The sequence below is a fragment of the Misgurnus anguillicaudatus genome, chromosome 17 (genome assembly GCF_027580225.2).
Source record: "Misgurnus anguillicaudatus chromosome 17, ASM2758022v2, whole genome shotgun sequence".
In the NCBI taxonomy this organism is placed as follows: domain Eukaryota; kingdom Metazoa; phylum Chordata; class Actinopteri; order Cypriniformes; family Cobitidae; genus Misgurnus; species Misgurnus anguillicaudatus.
In genome coordinates this window covers 19,815,822-19,839,474 of record NC_073353.2, presented here as the reverse complement: position 1 = coordinate 19,839,474, position 23,653 = coordinate 19,815,822, and the positions used below count along the sequence as shown (strand labels likewise).

The following is a 23,653-nucleotide window of genomic DNA, read 5'->3' as shown; positions in this document are numbered from 1 at the left end:
CAACATAAAAAGTGATTGTGGACTGGATTTTCTGGACAGGCCTACTAAAGGGTTAATGGTGCCACGTGGTGATCAACAGTAAAAATGACAAATTTAACCTCTTTGCAAAGGGTAAAAAAAATCAAAAATGCATGACAATAAGGTGTCATGGCTCTGCAATCAAAAAAATGTGTTATAATGGAAGTCAATGGGGCAAAAATGGCCACAAACAATAAATGAGGGAGAAAAAATAAAATCTGATGCTGCACAAAAACTAAAAATGCATCAAAGCCAATGTTTTTACTAATCTGTGCCATGCCCAAGACTGTGAAAAAGGTAAAAGAATATCCAGTCCACAATCACTTTTTATATTGAAAATCGGTCATTTTGTGTGTTTTTATTTCAAAAAAATCAGTGACACCACTTATAAACTTGGCAATGAAAGAGTTAAAATCATGAAATTTTTGTAAACATTTGGCAGTTTTGATCAGTACTGAGGTTGATTAACAGATTTATGCAAAAAAATGTGGGGGAAAAAATTCATTTGATAGATTTTTACACCAGTTTTAATTGAGTGGCCATTTTTGGCCACTAACAACACGTAAGGGTAGTAAATTTCCCAACACGGTATATTGTTAAGTTTTTGAAAAATTTCGAAGCATTTTCTTAAAAGATGTGTAAATATAAGATTTGTCACCAAAAATCATTCCATTGGCTGAAACACAGAGAAAGTTGTGGCCAAATTAAGACTAAAAAATAACAAAAATGGCCAAACGGAGAAGCAAACATTAGAGACAGTGATTTTTTTCTTTCTTTATTTAGTTGATATCATGAACCAGTGGATAAAGCTTATATTACTGAATAAGGTTGAAATCTGAATCACTTACTAGTATGTAGTTTTTAATTTATAAAAACTGAATAGCTCTACCACTGCTTTCAAGTTTTTGAGTTTCTATGAGGTATTTATCATGGCGATGAAAGGCAACACAAAGTAAAGAGACTTGAATAGGAGATCCTACACATGATTGACTGACAGTAAATTTTACTTAAGCACCCACAATAAAATTTGTACCAAAACTGAAACATATTCTACACAAATAAATTCATATTTCCCAACATCAGTCACTAGGCAACTTCACTAAGTGCTATGGGATTCAATAGTGTCTTTGATTCTGTTGATCAAGCATAAAGGACATTAGGAACCACCCAAAGTTTATTTTTCTGGTGTGGGCATGACCATGTTTCCATGACAACACTGAATCTTTAACTTGTTGACTTTAGTTCCCCTGCAGCTTCTTCATGATCCGGCTCTCGGGTGGAGCAGTGGTGAACAGTGTGCCCACAAAAACATGCGTTCCCCATATAGTGTGCCGGATCACTTTGCAACAACCCAAATCTTCTATTTGGAAACCTAAATTTCGATATCTTTCATCCGTTTCAAAGAGGGTGTTGTTCGTGTATGACCCAAAGAACTGAGGACAGAGAAAGTCAATTTAAAGACAGATGTGTGAAAACATAACAGTAAATCTTGCATGTGTCAAACGTTCAGCAATACTTACTGCAAGGCCAGATGACGGGTCTATAAAATCTGCCCAAAACCCTTCTTGTTGAAGAGCACAGCATATCTCTTTTGCACCTTCAATAAACTGCATATAGCACAGGTATTAACACAACACAGCAATTGGTAATCTTTATAAGCTTCCACTTTATTTTCCTACAGCATTTTTATTGCTGTAAAAATATTTTCTTTTAAAATCAGTGACCCAAAAACACGTTAAACGTTAGCATTCTTAAACCTTGGCCCCATTCCAATTAGACAGGAACTGCACAGCAATGTGAACCAGACAGTTAATAGCCAAAGGCAAACATTGCTGAGTCACATAACTCTCTCAATGCACACACTTTTTTAAAATATGCTCATTTTCCAGCTCCCCTACAGTTAAACATTTGATATTTACCGTTTCTGGCTCCGGGTCTGGCGCCAGCACACCCAGCATAGCCTAGCACAATCCACTGAATCCGATTAGACCACCAGCATCGCGCTAAAAAAAAATCTAAGAGTTTGGATATTTTTCCTATTTAAAACTTGACTCTTCTGTTGTCCCATCGTGTACTAAGACCGACGGAAAATTAAAAGTTGAGATTTTCTAGGCAGATATGCTAGAAACTATGCTTTCATTCCGGTGTAATAATCAAAGACTTTGCTGCCGTAACATGGCTGCAGGAGGTGCAATGATATTACGAAGTGCCCGAAAATAGTCCCCTGCTTTTGAAAGTGACTATTTTCAGCTGCTGCGTAATATCATTGCGCCTCCTGCAGCCATGCTACAGCAGAAAAGTCGTTGACCATTACACCAGAATGCTAATGGTCTAATCAGATTCAATGGACCGTGCTAAGCTACGCCAAAAGTGGTACGGCCAGACCCGGAGATTGGCTGAATGGATTCCAAAACAGTAAAAATCAACTCTAGGAGAGCTGAAAAATGAACGTACCTTCCAAAAAAGTGGAGTGTCCCTTTAAGGGGGACACTTTTAAGTCCTACTGTACTGTATTTGCAAAAGGACAAAAACATGGAACGGTTAATGTGTTGTAACTCAATTAAAATATCAGGATTTGCATTGTTGTGCACAAAAATAGCACAGGTGTGATACACATTGCAAAATATTAAGCATAACTGTACTCACTTTAGCCAGTAGCTCTTCTCTCTCCTGGTCCACCTGTTCAGACCAGCCCGTCATGTCGTTTTGTGTCTTTTGAGTTACAGTGACCACCATCATACCATCTGATGGAGCCTCAGGGAACATTGACTCAAAATCTAAAAAACAAGATGAATAGGATACATACCTACGTCATGTGCAGACACGAACACTGACCAAAATACTATAAAAACACAGTAAGGATGAAGATGCTACCCTCTTGTGGCCAACTTTTACATTACACCTTTTAAAAACAATACATGCCAGTGATTCTAAACTCTAAATCTGGTTTTGAAGTCCCCTAACACTGTACGTTTTGCATATATTACCCAGTTTAGGTTACAGGAACAGTTTTCACAAACACACAGTTGATGGTACCCACTGACTTCCATAGTAGTAAAAAAACAAATACTATAAAGGTCAATAGACATTGTCAACTGTGTGCTTACAATTATTTATTAAAATAACTTCTTGTATTCAACAGAATAAAGAAACTCAAACAGGTTTAAAACTACATGAGGATGAGTAAATTATTTTGAGGTGAACTATCCCTTTAAGGGTTGAATCGCCTGTGCAAGATGCCGGGCGACTCCAGAACAAGATTTAGAAACATTTATTAACATCAGACTGTATATTAGTAGTCTGACAGTGTATTATAGTAGTTTGGCTTAAGTTCTTGAAATAGCAGCATACAAACCTTTCTTTAACAGTGCAGGGCAGGACTGAATAGCACACTCAACACTGGAATTATCAAAGTAATGCTCGACTTTATTGATGTTTTGTGCTGCAAGGGTTTGCTCGGTTTCATAAAGACAAAAATAAATCAACAGAATTGATGTTAGTGACAAATTAAGTATGTTAAGATATAAGGTTAAGATATGAGAAGCTCAGATGCAAAAGCCACTAAACGACAAAAAGATAGATTAATTAATGATTTGTAAGCCATTTATAATTAACATGACCAACATCAACAATTGTTTTTGAATAGACTCATATTATCTGATAGTATCATACTTGAAGGTCATTGATGAACTGGGCCATAACGAAGCCGTGCCTCTCGATTCTGGATTGAGCCGTAAGCACATCAGGCAGCATGCTGTGGACGGGGGCAGTTCTCTGCTCTCCTGTGCCTTCTAAATGACAGTCAAAACCCATATTACCCGGCAACTGAAAGCGTTCATCCTGAGGTCCGAATGGTCCCATGGTTCTGTCTGGCCACACTGTCCTTGGTGCTGTTCACAAGAAAACACAGAAGAAATCTGTAACCTCTATGTTAAATATTCTGTTTCTCAAAATCTATTTTGAATTTAAATTATTATTTTTTAATATGGGAAGACTTTTTCTTATAAATATCAAAAAATTTTACCAGTGTCATGGGTTGTGCTGTTCAGGTGTGGCTCATCTGAACCAGATGCCCCAGAGAAGGTTCTGGCCCCTACAACACGATGAACGAGAACGTGAAGCCCTGGCAGGTACGTCACCAGCCGAGCTCTGCTGCAGAGCACCTGAGACAACAGAAAACATACAAATCACTTATAAAACAGCTCATAAGGTAAGTTAAATATATCTACAATTATGGCACTATCACAAACAGCTAACATTCAATCCTGTGTAAATAAGAGCATCACATTTAATATTCTTGAGGCTATGGTGCATTTACTTGGACATATTTAATATGGTTTGTATAAGAAATATAGGTATCTATTGGAATGTACAAGAACCTACACTGGTCATCCTGTTGGGCTTCTGTTTACAGTTCAACTGTAGGTGGAAAAAATATTGAGTGCTTTATTACATGATCATTTCTATTTTAAGTCAATACCATTGCTATTTACAAACACAATGTAGAGCTTTATTTGATATAACATTAATACATATTTTGCTGGACATGTGTTACTGAATTATTTAGCTGGAAACAGCTTAACAAATTTTCCCAAATTAAGACTTTTTACATCATCTTCAATGTCTAACGTTACTTCTTATAACTGAGAACTGAGAAGTAACGTTAACATAAGTATTATTGATTTGTCAGAATGAAACATGCAGGTGTATTGAAACAGTTTCTGGCTGTTGGGTTTAAACAAGAAAAATAAAGGTCACAGGACCAATAGAGAAAGATTATGAAACTTACTAACCAACATTTTTTTTTACTTCAAACATATATAAGTATCAAACGTGAATAGCATATTTACAAAGAAGCACAATGTCACTATTGGACTATTAAAACATGTCCATTAGCATAGCTGCTAACGTTAAACTAAACTGTCTGACTCTGCGGTAATAACAAAATCACTGCAATACAACTTGTATTGCATTTTATTTGGTTCTCACTTTATGGATCAAATTTAGATAATGAATGTATTTCATCTTACCTGTATTTTGATGAACTTATGTTAGCTGGCTAAAAGCTACTTTCGTTTAACCTTTTGATTACGTAGTTACGGCAACTTGTGAAGGACAAAAACACAGCGGCTGAAATTCATTACAACTCCGCTAGATGGCAGCAAAGTTTGCACATTGATTACGCCTTATTTGCTGCACAACCGGAGACTGCAGTTTCAGGACCGTAGTTCTATGGCAGCAGGTCTAGGACCGTACTTTTTGTGACAGCGCCACCTACCGAGCTGGATGATTATTTGACCAAACCTCAGTGAGTTCTGATCTTCTGATGATAGAGAAACCGAGAACCTTTCAAATCAGACATTTACTCTAGTGTATTTTCCATTTACTTGGAAAAAAAAAACGGAATAATTAAAATAAAAGGAAATACATTAGAGTAGGCTAATTTCAGATTTTTATATTGTGCTTTTCGAATTACAGTTTTTCTCAGTCACTTTGGTGCATTTCTGACATCACTATTTACATTTGCACAACAGTTAATGCAGTTCTCAAAACAATTAGTACAAACTGCAAAACCTAGTTGATAACCTGCAAAAGCGTGTCACTTGTTCAAAATGGATAGGTCAGTCCTCAAAAGCAAGTAGGCCTATTCATGTCAATGAAAGTGTCAGTGTCATCAAAATGAAAAGCCCTGACATCATTGTTTATGAACAAGATAGTCAAATGGCTTAGTCATGTTTTCATTATGACAGTTTACTTTATAAATGTTTTCCAATGCAAAAAAAAGTCTTGGTGACACTACCTGATATACTACACTATATACTATTTGCACAGCTATTTGAAAAATACAGTAAAGTTACTGTATTTAGTGAGGTAACTGAGTACAAGACACTGAATATGTATGTTTCACTTTTTTGTTGCATATGCTCTTTGCGATTCTAAATTGTTCACAGCATTGTGCAAAAGAAAAAATACACACTTATTTACAACAAACATAAACTCCCTTAGTTTGGATAGAGCTGTGCTCAACTGTAAACAATATTGCAGTACATATTGGAACTGAACATACAACAAACATAGTACTGTAATCATTCTTGCATATTCACTCATTCCTCTCTGTCTGGCCACATCATTTCAGAAATTGTTCAATTTAGGAGACATTTTCGGCAAAAAAAAAGATTTTAAAAAAATGATTTTGACAACTAGTTCAACATTTTTGTATGTAATGACTTAAGGAATGAAATGAGGACTATTATTTTTATATGGAATAAATTCACAAGTATAGTTAATTTTGACTGGCATGACATAAGCAAATGATAATGTTATAAAACAGCAGAGAATTGTATGAAATCAATTGATGCATGCATGTCCAAAAGCATTTGCAATTTGTTCAAAGGAATGAATAAACTGCTACTATGATGTGCACAAATGACTAAATGTTGTGTAGGTTGAACTAACTGTTGTGCAAATGAAAATAGTGATGTGAGAAATGCACCAAAGCGACTGAGAAAAACTGTAAAGATGCTTGAGTGAAAGAGTGAAAAGAGTGAAAGAACTGAAGGCATTTATTTCAGAAAAGAGATACTATCTTTATTTTTGGATACTGCATAGCCCTGCATCTTAATTTTATGTAACTGTTTAGAGTTAAATGCAAATTGCTGATATAGCCATGCAGCAAAATAAAGTGATTTATAAAAACTGCTTTCAGATAGATAGATAGATAGATAGATAGATAGATAGATAGATAGATAGATAGATAGATAGATAGATAGATAGATAGATAGATAGATAGATAGATAGATAGATAGATAGATAGATAGATAGATAGATAGATAGATAGATAGATAGATAGATAGATAGATAGATAGATAGATAGATAGATAGATAGATAGATCCTTTGCCTATGTGGATTGCATGGGTTGTTACCAACATTTGATGAAAATGTCATGTCAATAGCACCCTTATGTTAACTAAGAAAATTGTGATATTTTCAATACTTATTTTATCTGTATCCCATGACGCGTAACAGCTGTATGAGTTACAGCTATAATCATACAGCTATAATGTGACAATGTGTCTCAATCCTCCTTTCCCTCCCGGCTAAGTATGGTTCTCTCACAAGGAGTTTTTTTTAACCCCTTGACCGCAGCCTGTCTATAGGCTCACTTACCTAGGAGACTGCTGATAATAGGTTACTATAGACTTTCGTGTATATATATATAATGCTAACACTGCTCTCATTATTGTGGTTATTTCTTAACCCGAGCGATTTTGTTACTTCTGTTTGATTTTTCTGTAGTATCTTAACCTAATAATTTCTTTAGTAAATACGCTATTACGCTAATACTAGTATATAGTTTGGAATTGGAGTGTAACATGCTTACACTGATCTAGTATTAACAAAAATAAACAATTGTTAAAAGTGCTATATAAATAAAATTGATTTGAATTGAATGTTTTATATCAGTGGTTCTCAAACTGGGGGCCAATTAATTTGTTTAATTAAAATGTTAAATATTAGAGCAGTTTTTTGTCATACATTTTCTTTGAGGGGCCACGAAAGAAATGCACCGTACACAAGGGGGGCCGTACACGGAAAAAGTTTGAGAACCACTGTTTTATGTCATGCAGTTATGTACAAATGCAAATTAATGGATTTCATTTATTCATCTTCTAAACTTTACTATGCTGAACAATGCCGATGAAGGAAATGTTTTAAAACAAGAATTTTAATGCAAGCTTTTCTTGACATAATTGAATTGGCCTTTAATGTTAGTTGTTACTTAAAAAAAAAGTAAAATCATTTACAGTACTGTATGTCTGTGAGGTGGAAAAAGTACTAAAATATTGTACTCAAGTAAAAGTAAAGTTACTTTAATAATATTTTACTTAAGTAAAAGTAAAGTTACTTGTCTAAAAATCTACTCAAGTAAAAGTAAAAAGTAAGTCACTTTAACTTTACTCAGAGTAAAAGTTACTTTTTTTTTTACAGCGGGCAGAGGTGGAGGATTCTAGTATAGTTCAAAAACGACAAGGGAATATAAATCTCAAACTAGTTGTTTTTAATTGTAGGAACATCTTTACAATTAAAGTGCAATAACAAAAAGTTAATAAAATAAAAAGCTTTTTTAAAGTAAGAAACATTTATGGAATTGTTTAATGATTTTACATGTGAGTTATGCACTTTTGAAGGTGGTCAGCAGCTTGTAAATACAATCACTATAGTAAGGTTGTAATTGATGTATTGCTGGTAACATACATTATTTTATTAAACTATATATAGTTTAAATGAGCATATAATGAGATGAGTGCCATGTCTATATACTTTTGACACGTTTATTATCTTCTTACTTCTCTGACCTGGGTACCTGATGACATTTATTCTTCTCTCTCTCTCTCTCTCTCGCGCGCGCTCTCTCTCTCTCTCTTGCTCTCTCTCTCTCTCTCTCTCTCTCTCTCTGTGCAATGTCTAATGACCTTTGCATTCTCGAGGACGTTTTGAAGTTCTGTTTGACTTGACGCGAAGCTGCTAGACCTCGGAAGATAATGCGCATGGTATTAAAAACGCGTCGTGCAATTTCGTACTTATGAGCATGAATCCTACCTTTCATAGAAATGAAACACTCGCTTCGCGTCAGTGGAAAGTGGTCGCTTAAATATGACCAGGGGTTTCTTTCATAAGATTTGAACTGAGGCGGGTCTGCATTAGCGCGCGCCTGTCTCGTCCGTCTCCATGGTTCTTTTTGCGCGTTCCCCGGGCCCCGCCCATTTACATCCGTTTCGCGTCTTTGTCACTTTGCTTTTTAAAATATTTTTTTACTCAGTAACGGATATGATTTAAAATGTAGCGAAGTACAATACTTTAAATAAAACATACTTAAGTAAAAGTAAAAGTACAGATTTTAAAAACTACTCAAAAAAGTAAAAATACACAAAAAAACTACTCAATTACAGTAACGTGAGTAAATGTAATTCGTTACTTTCCACCTTTATTGTAGTATTTCTCACTCCTTGGTGGAATTTTATATAAAAGTATGAGGTGCAAAGTGCAAAAGTGAAAGGAAAGCAACATTGAGTTAGAGACACTTGAAGCAAAACAGTTACTGTTTAGCGATATGCCTTCAAGTTTCTACAAGTTTTGAATATAAGCAAAAACACTTCAAAGCGTACTATAGAGTGGGTGTTTTTGCGTCCTCAAAAATCTGTCATTTTGCCAAAGTCTCCATTATGGGTCAGTTGTTAAATGTACTAATACAAAAAAGCAACAGAATTCATTTCTGTAGAAAAAGTTCCTCAGAAACTCTGAGCTCACCCCGCAGCACTGAAATCCATTACCACACAGTGTTTGTTAGCCCAGTCAATGAGAATAAGAACCCAACATATAAACCTGTAACAAAGCCAAAGGGTTTCTTTTCAATAAAAGGCATCAGTTGAAAACTGCAGCAATGCACTTAGTCTAATGGGATGTATTTAAAATAGCTACAGGGTTTTTTTCAATATTCTTTTAGTGGTACTCAAACAGCCATTTGTCTGCCATATTTCTGATATGTCATGTTCATTCACTGCCATATTGGAACATTTTCTAAAACGTTCATATCAATATATATGTTTTACATGACATACTGTACTGTCAGGATGATTTATCATTGCCTATACATTATCGAACAAGATTGCAAACACACGAGATAACACAAGACTGCGAAAAAGCCTAAATATTGAGAAAATGTTCATCCATGGCCCTCATATCCATTCAAAGTCAAACATCCTGCATCACAAGTTACCACACGTTCTCAAATCACCAGATGAACCGGTCGTCTTTATGAAGGACCAGGACCTGGTTTCTAAGAAATGCATGTATTGGGAGCTAGAGGCATAAACCACTTACTAGAGCATAAAATGTGATTTTTGTTGATAAGGCTTGGTTTTGTGTGTGTGATGGTACCATATCAGTTCAACAATAGCTGATACTGTAACTAAGTTAATGAATTGCCAGGGCATGCCTAAACCCACTGGCACTGCTGACAGAACTGGAACTACAACTTTAACTTATAGTGACAGCAGCATATAGAGAAAAAATTGTGGAACTAAGCTCATTTGATACTGAAATTTTCCACACTTTGAAAACAGCAGTTCTTTCATTTTAGTTTGAGGAACAAATGCATGAAAATAAATATTAGAAACATACAGACTTGCTGTGAAATATTATAAAATAATGTCTTTTTGATAAACAATCATCTTAAGAAAATATACTGCAGTTTGATTTTGCAAGGTTTGGAATTCATCCAACCCGATGGAAGACATTAGTTTTTAATCTGCTTTCAATAGCACATTTTTCCAGTTTATGATTGCAACATGATTTTAATCTGTCTCATTCTGCCAAAAAAACTCTTAAAGGTTAAAGATGCTGTGTTGAGATATATACATGCGCACATTCTCCTCTGCTTTCATCGAAAAAACTAAAGCCTATCTGGTTGCAATGCATACATTTTTGGCCTGGAAATCTTATCTATCTAAATTTAATTCACATTTTTGTAGGTTACATTTTATGAGTGATATTAAAATAACAGCTTCACATGCTTTTAATTCATCTCCATGTAATTTCCATATTATTTATATCTACTAAGCTCAAGCCAATATAGTTGACTATACTTAAAATTGAGAATGTTTTGCTTTGCGTTACCTCACATTGTACTTATTTAAGTAACAAGAACATCTTTAATGACAATAAGTGAGCTCAAGAACATAATAAGATTTTTACTATATTTATTTTCTCTTAAGAATCCCTCAGGGAAGAAAATAAATACAACTGCATTACACTGTAAAATATTGACTGTGAGAGTGTTCTTGAGACGGCATAATGTACTATACTATGATAGTAAATACTTTATAAAATACTGTGTTATTTTAGTTTGTTTCATGTCTACTGAATTCATGGGAACAGCACAGATATGTAGCAAAAATACCCTTTTTCTCCTCACTGGTAAAATAAAATTTCAAAAATGAGTGTATCAGCTGACGGGACGTCTCAGAAGAAAAGAGGCCCATGAGTTATGTTTAACTTTCACATTCCAGAGACTCGCAACGTTTGTTATTGTAAATTGGGGTGGTCCAGTGGGGGTTACAAATAACCTTTTTTGATAAATAGCATTATCAAATCCACATGTTTCCAAGTGACCGCTACCTAGCAAATTTTTTAGTTTGGTGTGGAGCACATGTGGTGTTTCTGCTCAGTCAGCTTGAAGCTAGACCAGCTGTGGCAAAGAGAGTTTCTAAAAGGAAATTACAGAAACTCGAAAAGAGTGATGGAGACATGAATCCATACTCTAGACCATATTATTAAAAAAAAAAAATTATGAGCTATTAACAAAATGTGAATTGCATCCAAACCTCTATAACAGTACAATGCAATAAGGTCTATTACAGAGATAAAGATATCAGCAAAAGTGTAGCAACATTCTTGAGTGCAAATTCACAAGTTTTTACCAAGAACTGTAAATGATCCAGGATGGAGACAGATCTTGTTGGTTTACTGTAAGGATGTGGTATCCAGTCATGGAACAACTTCTTGCTCTGGATGTCCTCCAACCAACTAACATTCCTGTTATGGGTTGTGCTCTTAAACTGCTGCTGACACTGAAGAACAGGAGGGATCTGTTATCTTGAGCATATATTAAACACATGTAGAATAAAAAAATAGTAATTCATCAGATGTGATTAATCTGATATTACACGATGTGTCAGATAAACACAGTTTTGTTAAGGTTGTATTATGTTGTTTACAAAAAGAAAACAAGTGAAATGCAAACTGCAAATAGAGTGTACAGTAAAATGTGGATTACAATTTAATTATTATGGATTATTGTAATGAATGGTGAAATGTAACTGGGATTGCAAAAAGCGAGAAAACAAATGTGTGTGTTTGTCATGTCGGACAATGTGGAGCCAGTGATATTGCGAAACCGAGTTGGGAAAAGAGCACAAAAAACCACAAGACATTCTTCTCACATTTCATCAAACCTTACCCTCCCCATAAGGTTGAAAATATGGCCATTTCCTCAGAAAATATCTTGTACATCGACCTCGAGGTGAGTGCTCCGTAAGACACTGTATTTGGGAAGCGCATATTCTAGAAAAATTCATAATCAGGGCACAACATGACAATCAAAGATCAGATACATTTTCAACCTTAGTTCATTGTTGCAAATCTTTAGAGCTGAACTAAGGTTTGTAATTAATGCTATTCAAGCTAAAACTCATACTGTTACAAAAAATAAATATGTGACTATTAATAAATAGTTAAAAATGACATCATGGTACTCATACTCCTCAGTCTCGACACTGTCAGAAAAAATATTCAAAATATGGTCCCAAGCTGAGATACTAATATGAACTCTTTTAGTGTACTTTTTCAAAGGATACTGTCCCAGTGACAGCTAGGGACCATTTTTCTGACAGTGTACATATTATCCCAGTTGCTTTTAATCAGAATTGGGAGGGTTACTTTTTAAATGTAATCCGTTACAGTTACAAATTACTTCATAAAAAAAGCATTCAGTAACTTAATCCAAGCATCAAAATATAAAAGTAATGTAATCTGATTACTTTTGGATTCCTTCTTTTGCATTATTCCTTCTGTTCCACATTTACAATGCTATGAAATCAGCTGAAGTAGTAACCAAGTAACTTTAATGACTTCATGTCATATTGGTGCATTGTAAAAAAGAAAAGTGATTTAAATTAATTGAATTAGTAAACCAACAACAATAAAAAGACGAAAACATTCAAAACAGGTTTTGTCCTCGTCTTTTAATTCATAGGTGATAAAAAATAAGATTTCAATGATATTTTAACTATTGAACATGTCCCCGGTTTTTATTTGAAAAATCTGGTCACATTACTCTACAGTCAAGCAGTGCTTGAAAATCAGTGTAAACCTTTGTAATCCTTAAAGTATTCCCATTTTTACAGAATTTAATCTGATTATTATGGTTTTTATGTGACTGTAACGGATTACAGTTATCCTGATTACGTAATCCCGTTACATGTAATCCGTTACTCCCCAACCCTGCTTTTAATGTACACAAACAGATACAAATACAAGCAACACATACAACACTTTAAAGTGTGTAACAGTTTGAGTGAATTATTTAATGAGAAAGTTAACAACAAAGGCAACATTTCTTTGTTAAAATTTTTCCAACGTTTTGGAAAAAAATGAAAAGATTCTAACCCCAATTTATTTGGAGAAACCACAAATTACAAACATTACAAAGTAGTTCACCCTCTCTTAATTACTTCTATAATGTACTTTAATGTTTACGTTTCATGTAAGTGTTTAGATATGTCTTCAATAATATCTGTTTAATTCATACTCTATAGATTCAGCTGCGTTTATCATGTGAGTGAAGGAGCGCGCCGCGCGCACTCGCTGACTGGAATCTGAGCTCGGGTGCGATGGGCGGCGTCGAGCTGCGCTCATCACACAAGTATGTGGAGGTTACAGACTCTGAGTGAAACGATCTGGGGCTTTTATTAAAGAGGATGCGCTGCATGCCAATGAAAGTTTAAGAGTTCTTGACAGTCTTCGATCACAGCAGACAGATTTTCTTTATCTGGAGGACCTGTACTGATAACTTAAGCACTTTTAGATCGAGACTCTACCATCATGGATATACAGTCTCATTTCTTACAAATTCTTCGGTTGATGTTTAACTGCACAGGATGAAGATGAGGTTGAAATCGTCTGTAATGGATCATCCTCACGATCTGAAATGTAAAATAGTTGTGGTTGGGGACACTCGGTGTGGGAAGACGTCCTTGTTAAGTGTCTTTGCAAAGGATTCGTTTCCAGAGGTTTGTTGAAGACAAGTTATGTTTGGCATTTACGAAGGCTGTCTCTCGGTCGTTTGTCTTCTTTGGCCAATATAGGCATTTCATGTATTCAATACCAAACATATGAGTTTAAATGTGTTCAAAATAAAATAAAAGTTTTATATTTTCTAAAGAACTATGTTCCCACTGTGTTTGAAAACTACACGGCAAGTTTTGAGATCGACACGCTGAGAGTTGAGCTCAGCCTTTGGGATACATCAGGTGAGGAAAACTCGATTTTTAGTTTAGTTAACGTAACACATCTTCATTGTCAAACGTTAGTTGAAAATTGGTTTTTGGCTTCGCTAATACATATAAACCACTTAAGTTAGTAGCCTAATATAGTCTGAAAACTGTAGTAAATTAGGCTATAGTAGCCAATTGGTACACTTTTAATAACTAGTAAAAATCAACTGTAGTAAATACTGTAATATACTTTAATATTTACTATGGTAATGTTTAAGATCAGTATTAGAATTGTACAGTTTACTATAGTAAATACTATTATACTACAATGTGAGTATACACAAGTACCTATATATGCATTACTCCATTTGTACCCCTTATTCAGAAGACCCATATGGTGCACACATTTTGGTATATATAAAATTTTTCCTATTATAAAAGATGACCAAATTGTTGTTTTCTTGCTTAAAATGTTATTGATAAATGCTGTAATTTTAATCCAAACATTTGATCTCAGCGGATGTACAAATGTCTCTAACCTTTATATAACCATGCATGTGCTGAATACAGCTCAAGTGGTACAAGTTTTTGTATTTATTGTTAAAACATTTTAGTTTGTGGAGTGTAGTTATCTTTATGCAATACTGGCCTTTATAGATATTGTTATATGGTGCTTTAAGTTGGTATATGGAAAACAGTATGTGATTCTTGTTCTTGTGTGTATTTTGGCACATTAGTAAGAAGGTAGAGAGGAGTGTAAGATTCCTTTGTGATAAGATTGATATGTTTACAGTGGAAGGCTAATGAAATGCATTATTATAAATCATAAATATGATTAACGCTGATGAAAACAGAGCAAATATTCCTGTGGACCACTATTGTTTTGACCTAAACCTTTCTAGCTGAAATGATGGATTGCCCAAGACAGCACAGAATCTGTTTCCCACACATCTAGAATGACTCATGGATGAATATTATAACTGTTAGGTAACAACTTTTTATTTTCAACCAAACTACATGTTAGAGGTAGTAATATGCTGTATGTGATAACACTTCAAATGAATTAGCTGACATAAAAACAATATTTTTACAGCATTTATTAATCTTTGTTAATGTTGGTGAATGAATCCCAATACAGTTTTCATGTTAGTTCATTGTGCATTTACTAATATTAACATTTAGACGTTTTTAAAACGTATTAGTACTGTAAATGCTTCAATTAGCATGAATGCTGTAGAAGTATTGCATTGCTAGTTCATGTTACAATATATGAGCTAACAAATACTACGATGAGTGTAAAATACAGTACACATAACATTTTAAGACTTAAGCAGGTTTTATACAACCTGATCTCATGGAAATTTCACGAGTTGGCTAATGTGTATGAAATTGTACGTTGTTAAATGTATAAAATGAATCATTGTATGAATTAATATGAATTATAAAATATGTATAAATTGCCATGAGATTGTGTTGTTTTATACTGTATATATTTTATTATTTTATTTAATAACATTTTTCCGCTTTCAGTGAACATTTTATTCAACATCATCTCTGTTATTGTGAGCAACCAGTGAAATTCATCAAAAGCATTAAACAGGCTTTATTAAAATGAGACCTTTGAATATTTCAGTAATGATATCTAATGATCCAAGGTTTGAACTCATTTCAAGCCCTACAAACTTTCTGGAGCAGATTCAACCCTTACATCCCAGAATAGCACTGCAACCTAATTTACTGAGCTGAATCATGTGTACATGTGCTGTCTTCACATTCAAAGGGACACTCAATCGTTCACTTAATAAACATCATTGCCAAAGATATTATTTTGCTATCACTTAAATATCACCTGATTAATAACAGTGTGTTCTTATGCATCTTCCCTCTTTAAATACAAAGAGCTGCATCATCATCACATCATACTTTGTTAATTTACTGTAATTATTATTTACAACTGGATACAAATTTCCACAACCCCTTGTTAATGGACTGGTCACATACTCTGTGTGAGGATCTGGAGACAAGGAACAAGAGAACCCATGCGCAGACGATATCGGGGAGTGAACACAGAACATTTATTATAAATAAACATGAAAACAAAAGCCCGCGAGGGGGCAACACAACATTAAACATGAATTACTAACACATAAACACTCCGATGAAATCATTAAACTGAAAGAACACGAAAGACTGCATAACATGACACGATACAGCACAATGATCCAGCACAAGACAAGAGACAAGAGGAGATTAAATAGGGGAAACTAAACAAGATAACGAGGGCAACACAGGTGAGAGGGATGAACTGATAATGAATAATTAACAGGGAGAACAAGGGGCGGGGACTAGAGACGAGACACCAGAGGCACATGCCACAATAAACACGGCATGAGCCTCCACACGAAACAAGAGACTGTCAGAACCCTGCCACCACTATAAAACATAAATATAAAACAGACTCTCGTGGCAGAGTCCTGACACTCTGCATTGGTAAGATGTCCACCAGGCTAAAGGGTGTAGTTAAAATGCTTTAAAATAGTTTGTGAGGCTTAGTATCTCCTGTTTGGTGTTAAATAAATATGTAAGATAAATACTTTCCGCGGTTCCTTATTAAACTTTATGTGAAAGCATTGTTATAGATTTTTAAGAAAGTTTGCTGAAACATGTTTAGACAGCATTTAGTGATCTACTGTAAAATTTTGGTTAGTTTAGTTTGGTTCCGGTAAGTGTCTTTAACTGCTGTGTACCTAAGAGAAAAAGCATTTAATGCATTTTACTTATTTTCAACATACATAATGTTCTGGGACGGTTTACTGTGAAAAGTCTCATCAAAAGTGTAATTACATGCAGATACTTTAAATGTAAGTAAAATGTAACAACACATATGTAAACAATCGGTACACTGTATAATTTTTTTCTTATGTAAATACATAGTAGTTAACAACACCTGATAATAAAGTGTGACCTTTTGTTATATTTTTATGTTTAAAATGTTAATTTATCATGTATTAATGTATTACTGCAGGATCTCCTTATTATGACAATGTGCGGCCCCTCTCTTATCCGGATGCTGATGCGGTTCTCATCTGTTTTGACATCAGTCGACCAGACACTCTGGAGAATGTTATAAGAAAAGTAAGTCGTTACAGTTACAGGTAACAGTTATAAATTGTTAGGACTCGGTTGGAAAGTAGAACCGATATTCTTACAAGTCTTGTCTTTGTGCTGAAGAGAACAAAAGTCCAGACATCTGAGAGGGGTACACAATGAGAGAGGGAATGTGTGGGTGAGCTTTGATCACACGAAGGCGAGAATGACAACCAGTAAGATCTTGTTTACATTTAAGTCTCAGAATCACTGAGCCTTTGTGTGACAGGATGCCTTGTAGCCTCACTGAGGGACGAAAGGTATTGAAAGGGGAAGAGTTACCAATCCGTTTTTGGAAGCTCCCACAGACTGTAATCTCAGAGGTGGTCTGGGAAAAATACTTTAATGTCACCAGGGGCCATTTAAGGATTTCAGCCCACAGCACTCACAAGAGATTTACTGGTTGTAAGATGTGTATTTTTACTTTAGTTTTAAATGTGAGGGGTTATTTGTCTGACAATTTTGAATGAACTAAAAAAAAAATTTAAAGGGGCCATGGCACAAGACTTTTTTAAGATGTCAAATAAATCTTTGGTGTCCCCAGAGCAGCACATATGTGAAGTTTTAGCTCTAAACACAATATAAATAATTTATTATAGCATGTTTACATTGCCACTTTGTAGGTGTGTGCAAAAATGTGCCGTTTTGGGTGTGTCCTTTTAAATGCAAATGAGCTGATGAAATTCAAACACTGATCACAATGATGGTGGTTTGTTGCAATTAAAACTCAATTGTGGTTTTCTCCGCACTAAATGGCAGTGCTGTGATTGGATAGTGCGGATTAAGGGGTGGTATTATTATAATAAGAGTATTTCAACAATACACTCGTTTTCCCTGGACAATGCTAACATATTCCCGCTATAAAACATTTTCAAACGCATTATTTTTGCAAATGACAGAAATTTAGACCCGGCTGGGGATGTATACTGCTTGTGGACCGCGTGCTAATTGCTAGAAGCTAGCGGGAGGTCCGGACCGTATCTTGGGAAAGTGATAGAGACTCGGGGGTACGTTAGCCTCGTCAGAAAAGCCGGGTTGGTAAGGCCCGGTCTCGGTTAGTTTGGCAAAACACTTTTAGTTTGGCAAAGCACTATTACTTAGTTCATGTAGAATTGTAAAATAAAGCCGTTAAATATTTTTTTTAACTTTCGAATCCACGCTGCAAACTATCTAGCCTGCAAAAAAATATCTATATAGCGTACTGTCTAAACAATAAAATTACCGTAACATTACTATACATTTAAAAGGTATAATTTACGGGATTAGGATCAATGTATGATCTTTGTTTCGAGATACAGATGCTCTAGCATCATAAATGTAGTTTGTGACTGAAGATGACAACATGCAAAATATAACGTGACTTCTTACCTTTTGTTTTGATAAATCGATCGCGAATCGAATAAAGTCTGTTTCAGATGTGAATAATCCATGAAAGTCCAAAAAAAAATCCAATGACCATTTTTGTCCACAAATGCGTATATTCTGTGAAATATCAACATGATCTCACAAAGTTCCGTGGGATAGTCACGGAATTTTTTGCTAATTTTTCCGTGGCATTCTCACGGATCTCCGCATATTTCCGTGGTCCTGCCACGGACTTTCTTTTCCGTGGCATTCTCACGGATTGGTTACTCAACTGCTTTTTCCTATTTTTAAACCATTGTCGCTTCGGTTTAGGGTTAGATTTGGTGTTTGCGTTAGTATGTCACTTTAAGTATTGGTTTATACTATTTTTTCTGATGTATTCTTTTATATTTTCTAAACTTTAATCAATTGTCGCCTGGTGTTGGGGTTAGAGTTGGGTTTGGGTAGGGATGTCATTTTATGTAAATCTATCCCTAAACCGAAGCGACAATGGTAAGAAAATAGGACAAAACAGTTGAGTAACCAATCCGTGAGAATGCCACGGAAAAGAAAGTCCGTGGCAGGACCACGGAAATATGCGGAGATCCGTGAGAATGCCACGGAAAAATGAGCAAAAAATTCCGTGACTATGCCACGGTAATTCGTGAGATCAGGTTGGAAATATAGATACATAGTCTGTTGTTTACATCAGATTTCGCATGAACGTCTTATCGCCTACAATCTGATGACTATTTGCGTCGTAACACACTGTATATAAGATTACTTAAGGTTCCAATAAACACGCGTTAAAACTTTGTTTTTAAAAATAGGCGGGAGTATAATCCATAATATCCAAATAGTGCTGTTATTTCCGTGAGACATGATAACAGCATAGAGTGTATCAGCGAAGTGACTGCTCTCTGTGCTCTCTAGCTACCTGGTGGGTGGAGACCTGCGAGTGGGGTGATGGGGGGAAATTCAAACGGAATGTGACGAAACGGTAGTTACGTCACAAAGGCGCTGAATTTGAACTCGTGCAATCTGAGACTCTAGGCAGAGGACATTCAGAAACGTGTATCTCACTCAAAACAGCATGGATGGATTTTTTCAAAGTTTGTACGCGTGTGGGAGCATCAGAGACACAAATGAACATCCCAAAACCCAGAAAAAGTGAGTTTTTCATAATATGGGCACTTTAATGTGTTTCTATCAGAAAATGTGTGTGTGCAGAAACATCCTGTTATTATACAAATCCATCTCTTCTTCCTTGTATAATCTTTTTTAAACCACAACAGTCACACAAAACAGGCTGTTGGGGATCTCCTATCAATGTGATGTCACATTGTTTATGCCCCACCCATAACCACTCACAGACTCCACCTTATGAGCGCATAATTCGACCTTATGCCAGGGACACATGTTTTGATGTAGTCCAAAGCACGCATGTAAGCGCTGTACCACCTACTTTGCATACGGGGAGGGTAACAGAAGCTTTCTTTACATTTAAAGAGACACACACAAAAACAGCACATTTGTTATTGCAGCCACAAATGACCATGTTCAACTTTATATAATGAAATATCTGTGGTGTATTTTTTGAGCTGAATCTTTACAGACACATTTTGGGGTTAACAGAGACTATTTTTATATTGTTGAAAACACTTAGGTTAGGGGCCCTTTAAATAATGTATTGGTATATGAGCAGCATTATGTTACTTGATGATTATTGTACCACAATTTGTGTTGGTCATCAGTCTAACACCATGTTTTATATCGTTTCAGTGGAAGGGAGAAATCGAGGAGTTCTGTCCCAATACAAAAATACTGTTGGTTGGATGCAAGTCAGACCTGCGCACAGACCTGGCCACGTTCGTGCAGCTGTCCAATGACTTACCTTTATCTTATGACCAGGTGCGATTTTAGAGCATTTAAAGCAAATAAAATCAATGATGAAGCATTCATGTAGCTCAATATGGTAAAGCATTGCATTAGAAGTACAAAAGATTGTGGGTTTGATCTCACATACTTATGAATTGTACACATTGTAAATGCTCAGTAAAGCCTATTGCATAAATGTAAATGGAAAAACATGTGTATGTACAATTTCAAAAGATTGTATGATTTAATAATATGATTACAAAGTATTTCATGCTTCGGTCTCCTTGTCTTTTCTAGGGTTCAAATGTGGCCAAGCAGATCTCGGCCCCTTACATTGAATGCTCAGCACAGCAGTCTGAAAACAGTGTGAGGGACATTTTTCACATAGCCACACTGGCTTGCATCAGTAAAACCAGCAAGAACGCCAAACGCATCAAGTCCACCAGAGCCACCAAGAAGACCTCTCGCGTGCCTAACAGGCGTGAACTGGACTCGGCATCATGTATACACAAGACCAAGACAAAATCCTGCACAGTCATGTGATTTCAGAAGCCATTTAAAGGATCTGAGGACATTCAGCCTGCATGTATTGTATTATCAGGATTTTTACATTAATGGACCATAACTGAAGGGGGCGATATTGCACTTCATTACTAGAATAAATGTTCATCTCTAATGATCCTGGGGTCTATTCTGCTCTGCTTAAATATACATTTTCAAAGCATCCAAGCATACCTTTAGCTATTGTAAAAACTTAAAGCGGAACAAACATGAATGCAAAGTTTCATATACAGCTCTGGAAAACATTAAGAGATCCAGTTTTGCCTTGAATCATCTTTTCTACATGTATTGAGACCATTTCAGTCCAGTGTCTGTTGAATTGCAACAAAAGCAAACCTCAGGAGTGACATAGGAGTCACCTAACAGAAAATGTACAGGACTAAGAGCATGATGGGTAAGATGAAAATGTAATTAAAAATCAGGGTTATTCCATCAAATATTCATTTTTGAACTATTCCTAAAATACATATAAAACATTACTGCGCTGTTGAATATAAACTTGTTTTCCAGATCTTAAAACATGGCATCTTTTTGTTAGTTAGTCTGTTTAAATCAGTGCAAATGAAAACATTATTTTATTAGGAATTTGGAATTTGAAAATGATAGTTATACTTTAATGCATACCTCTATATAGTAAATTCAGTGAAACCAAAATAATCTTAAAGTGGTCTCTTAATTTTTTTCCAGAGCTGTATATACTGCTTATATATTTCCTCTGAATTTATTAATGTCAATGTTTTGCTGCCATATATTTATGGATGTTATTAACTTGGATCAACGCTCCGTCAGTTCTGGTATTCTCAGACCTTGTTAGACCCCACTACACCAAAATGTGTCAGTAATGTAACAAATATTTGTTGTATGTAGAGTTTTGTATATGTAAAATGAACCGTGTACCTGGCCAAAGAAACTGATATTTAAAGAATAATATTTCATACATAATTCTTTAAAGGGACAATTCACCTTAAAATGTCCATTTTAGACTTTCTACTAACTATAAATAACTTTGCAACTACATGTCAACTAACTTTCAATAATTTGCAACTTACTGTCATTAGAGTATTAGTAAACTGTAAGGGTTGGGGTTAGGGAAGAGGTTTGGGTTAGTGGAATAAGTTGACATGCTCCTGCAAAGATACATATAGTCAGTTGAATGTCTGTTGCGATATCATCGCAATAAAGTGTTAGTAGATATTAAGCAAACAGTTTACTAATTCTCTAAAGATTGGTAGTTGATAAGTAGTTGCAAAGTTACTTATAATTAGTAAAATGTCTAAAGTGGACTATCGAAATAAAGTGTTACCATGTATCATTCTCTGGTGGGGTTGTATGTAATGTGTAACTGAAAAGAAATTTAACAGAAGATTTGAAGCTAATAATAAGTACTTTATTATAAATGGGGAAAAACTGAAAGGTGTTCAAAGTGCACAAAACAATTAATATTTAATGTTGAATTCCATTTGCAGTAATCTACAATCATCTATGTAGCATGTAATACATCTACACATCTTCAAATATTAATTACATACAGTACATCTAATATATGCATGACAGGATATTATGATAAACTTGGCAGTAATACTTATATGGTTATGGCTAGTGTTCATTTTTTATACAACGCTGTAATATTTCCAAATATACTGTAAACCCACAACTAAGGCTTACATAGATGTTTAATCTGCATTATAATTTTACATATGAGAGTTTCGTTGCAAAACGAGATAAATCCATTTTTTAACATTTTTGTCAAAACATGTTTATTATTATGTTATCATGTTATTATTTTGTTTTATGTTGCTACTTAGCTGTATTTTTTTAAGTTATGAAGGTTTAAATCAAAACAAACCAACTGCAGTTGAATTGAAATTAATTGGAATGCACAACCAAAAAACAAGATTTCTGAACAATTTAAAAAACGGTGGTTATCTCGTTTTGCAACGAAACTCTTCATATATATATATATATATATATATATATATATATATATATATATATATATATATATATGAAGAGTTTGGTTCCAAAACGCAATAAACGCCATTTTTGAAAAAAATGAGTTACTGCCAAAATCAGTATTATATCAGGTCAGTAGTTAAAAGTAAATTCTTAATTTTACGCAAAATCCAATATCCGCCGTGTTATTCTGTCATCTTTTCTCCCTTTTTTCCCAAAATGCGACAAACGCCACTCCCACTTTTTTACAGAACGCAATAACTCCATTTCTGATATTACAGCCCACCGTTCACGCAATGTAAACAAGCAATGGCGGACGCGCGTAGTACACGGAGTCCTGGTTTTCCTCATCTACTTTGTACTACGTGATCAACAAACAAAACAAAATAATACTTTAATTGCATCGCTAAACCTGTGATGGTTTTCTGTGATGGGAAAGAAACGTAAGCCATCAGCATCTAACAATTTCCCTGAGAGGCACTTGGGAGACGGGTGCTTGTTCTCCCGACAGCATCAAGCTTCTCATGCTAACACATTGACCCCAGAGGATCTTATGAAAAACTGTACATAATTTTACTCAAAGTCAACGAAAATCGAGCAGGACCAAAATCATTTTACAGTCGATCGCTGTGAAAGACGTTAAGCGAAGACGTCAAGTAACCGCAATGACAGGGTTCTTAATATGACAAAGTAAGTG

At 35.1% G+C, this 23,653-nt stretch overlaps 2 protein-coding genes across 3 annotated transcripts; one reads left to right on the top strand and one right to left on the bottom strand.

The window, feature by feature from the left end:
* Positions 1-866: 866 nt before the first annotated feature.
* mmadhcb (metabolism of cobalamin associated Db) lies at positions 867-5,177 on the bottom strand. Of its 2 annotated transcripts, XM_055216027.2 has the most exons (8): positions 5,049-5,177; positions 4,402-4,437; positions 4,043-4,181; positions 3,691-3,908; positions 3,374-3,482; positions 2,665-2,795; positions 1,539-1,625; positions 867-1,451 (listed from the first exon to the last, which is right to left on the bottom strand). In XM_055216027.2, exons 2-8 carry the CDS (start codon positions 4,408-4,410, stop codon positions 1,257-1,259), a joined length of 888 nt encoding a protein of 295 aa, XP_055072002.2. In that variant the 5' UTR covers positions 4,411-4,437; positions 5,049-5,177; the 3' UTR covers positions 867-1,256. The 2 variants fall into 2 exon arrangements, with proteins under 2 accessions (XP_055072002.2, XP_073711237.1); XM_073855136.1 differs by lacking the exon at positions 4,402-4,437 and having other exon boundaries at positions 3,374-3,484; positions 3,693-3,908; positions 5,049-5,175.
* Positions 5,178-13,446: 8,269 nt separating this feature from the next.
* rnd3b (Rho family GTPase 3b) lies at positions 13,447-21,894 on the top strand. The gene is made up of 5 exons (XM_055215810.2): positions 13,447-13,869; positions 14,022-14,109; positions 17,099-17,208; positions 20,347-20,475; positions 20,740-21,894. The coding sequence occupies exons 1-5, from the start codon at positions 13,738-13,740 to the stop codon at positions 20,983-20,985; spliced, it is 705 nt and encodes a 234-aa protein (XP_055071785.1). The 5' UTR covers positions 13,447-13,737; the 3' UTR covers positions 20,986-21,894.
* The last annotated feature ends 1,759 nt before the right edge of the window (positions 21,895-23,653 follow it).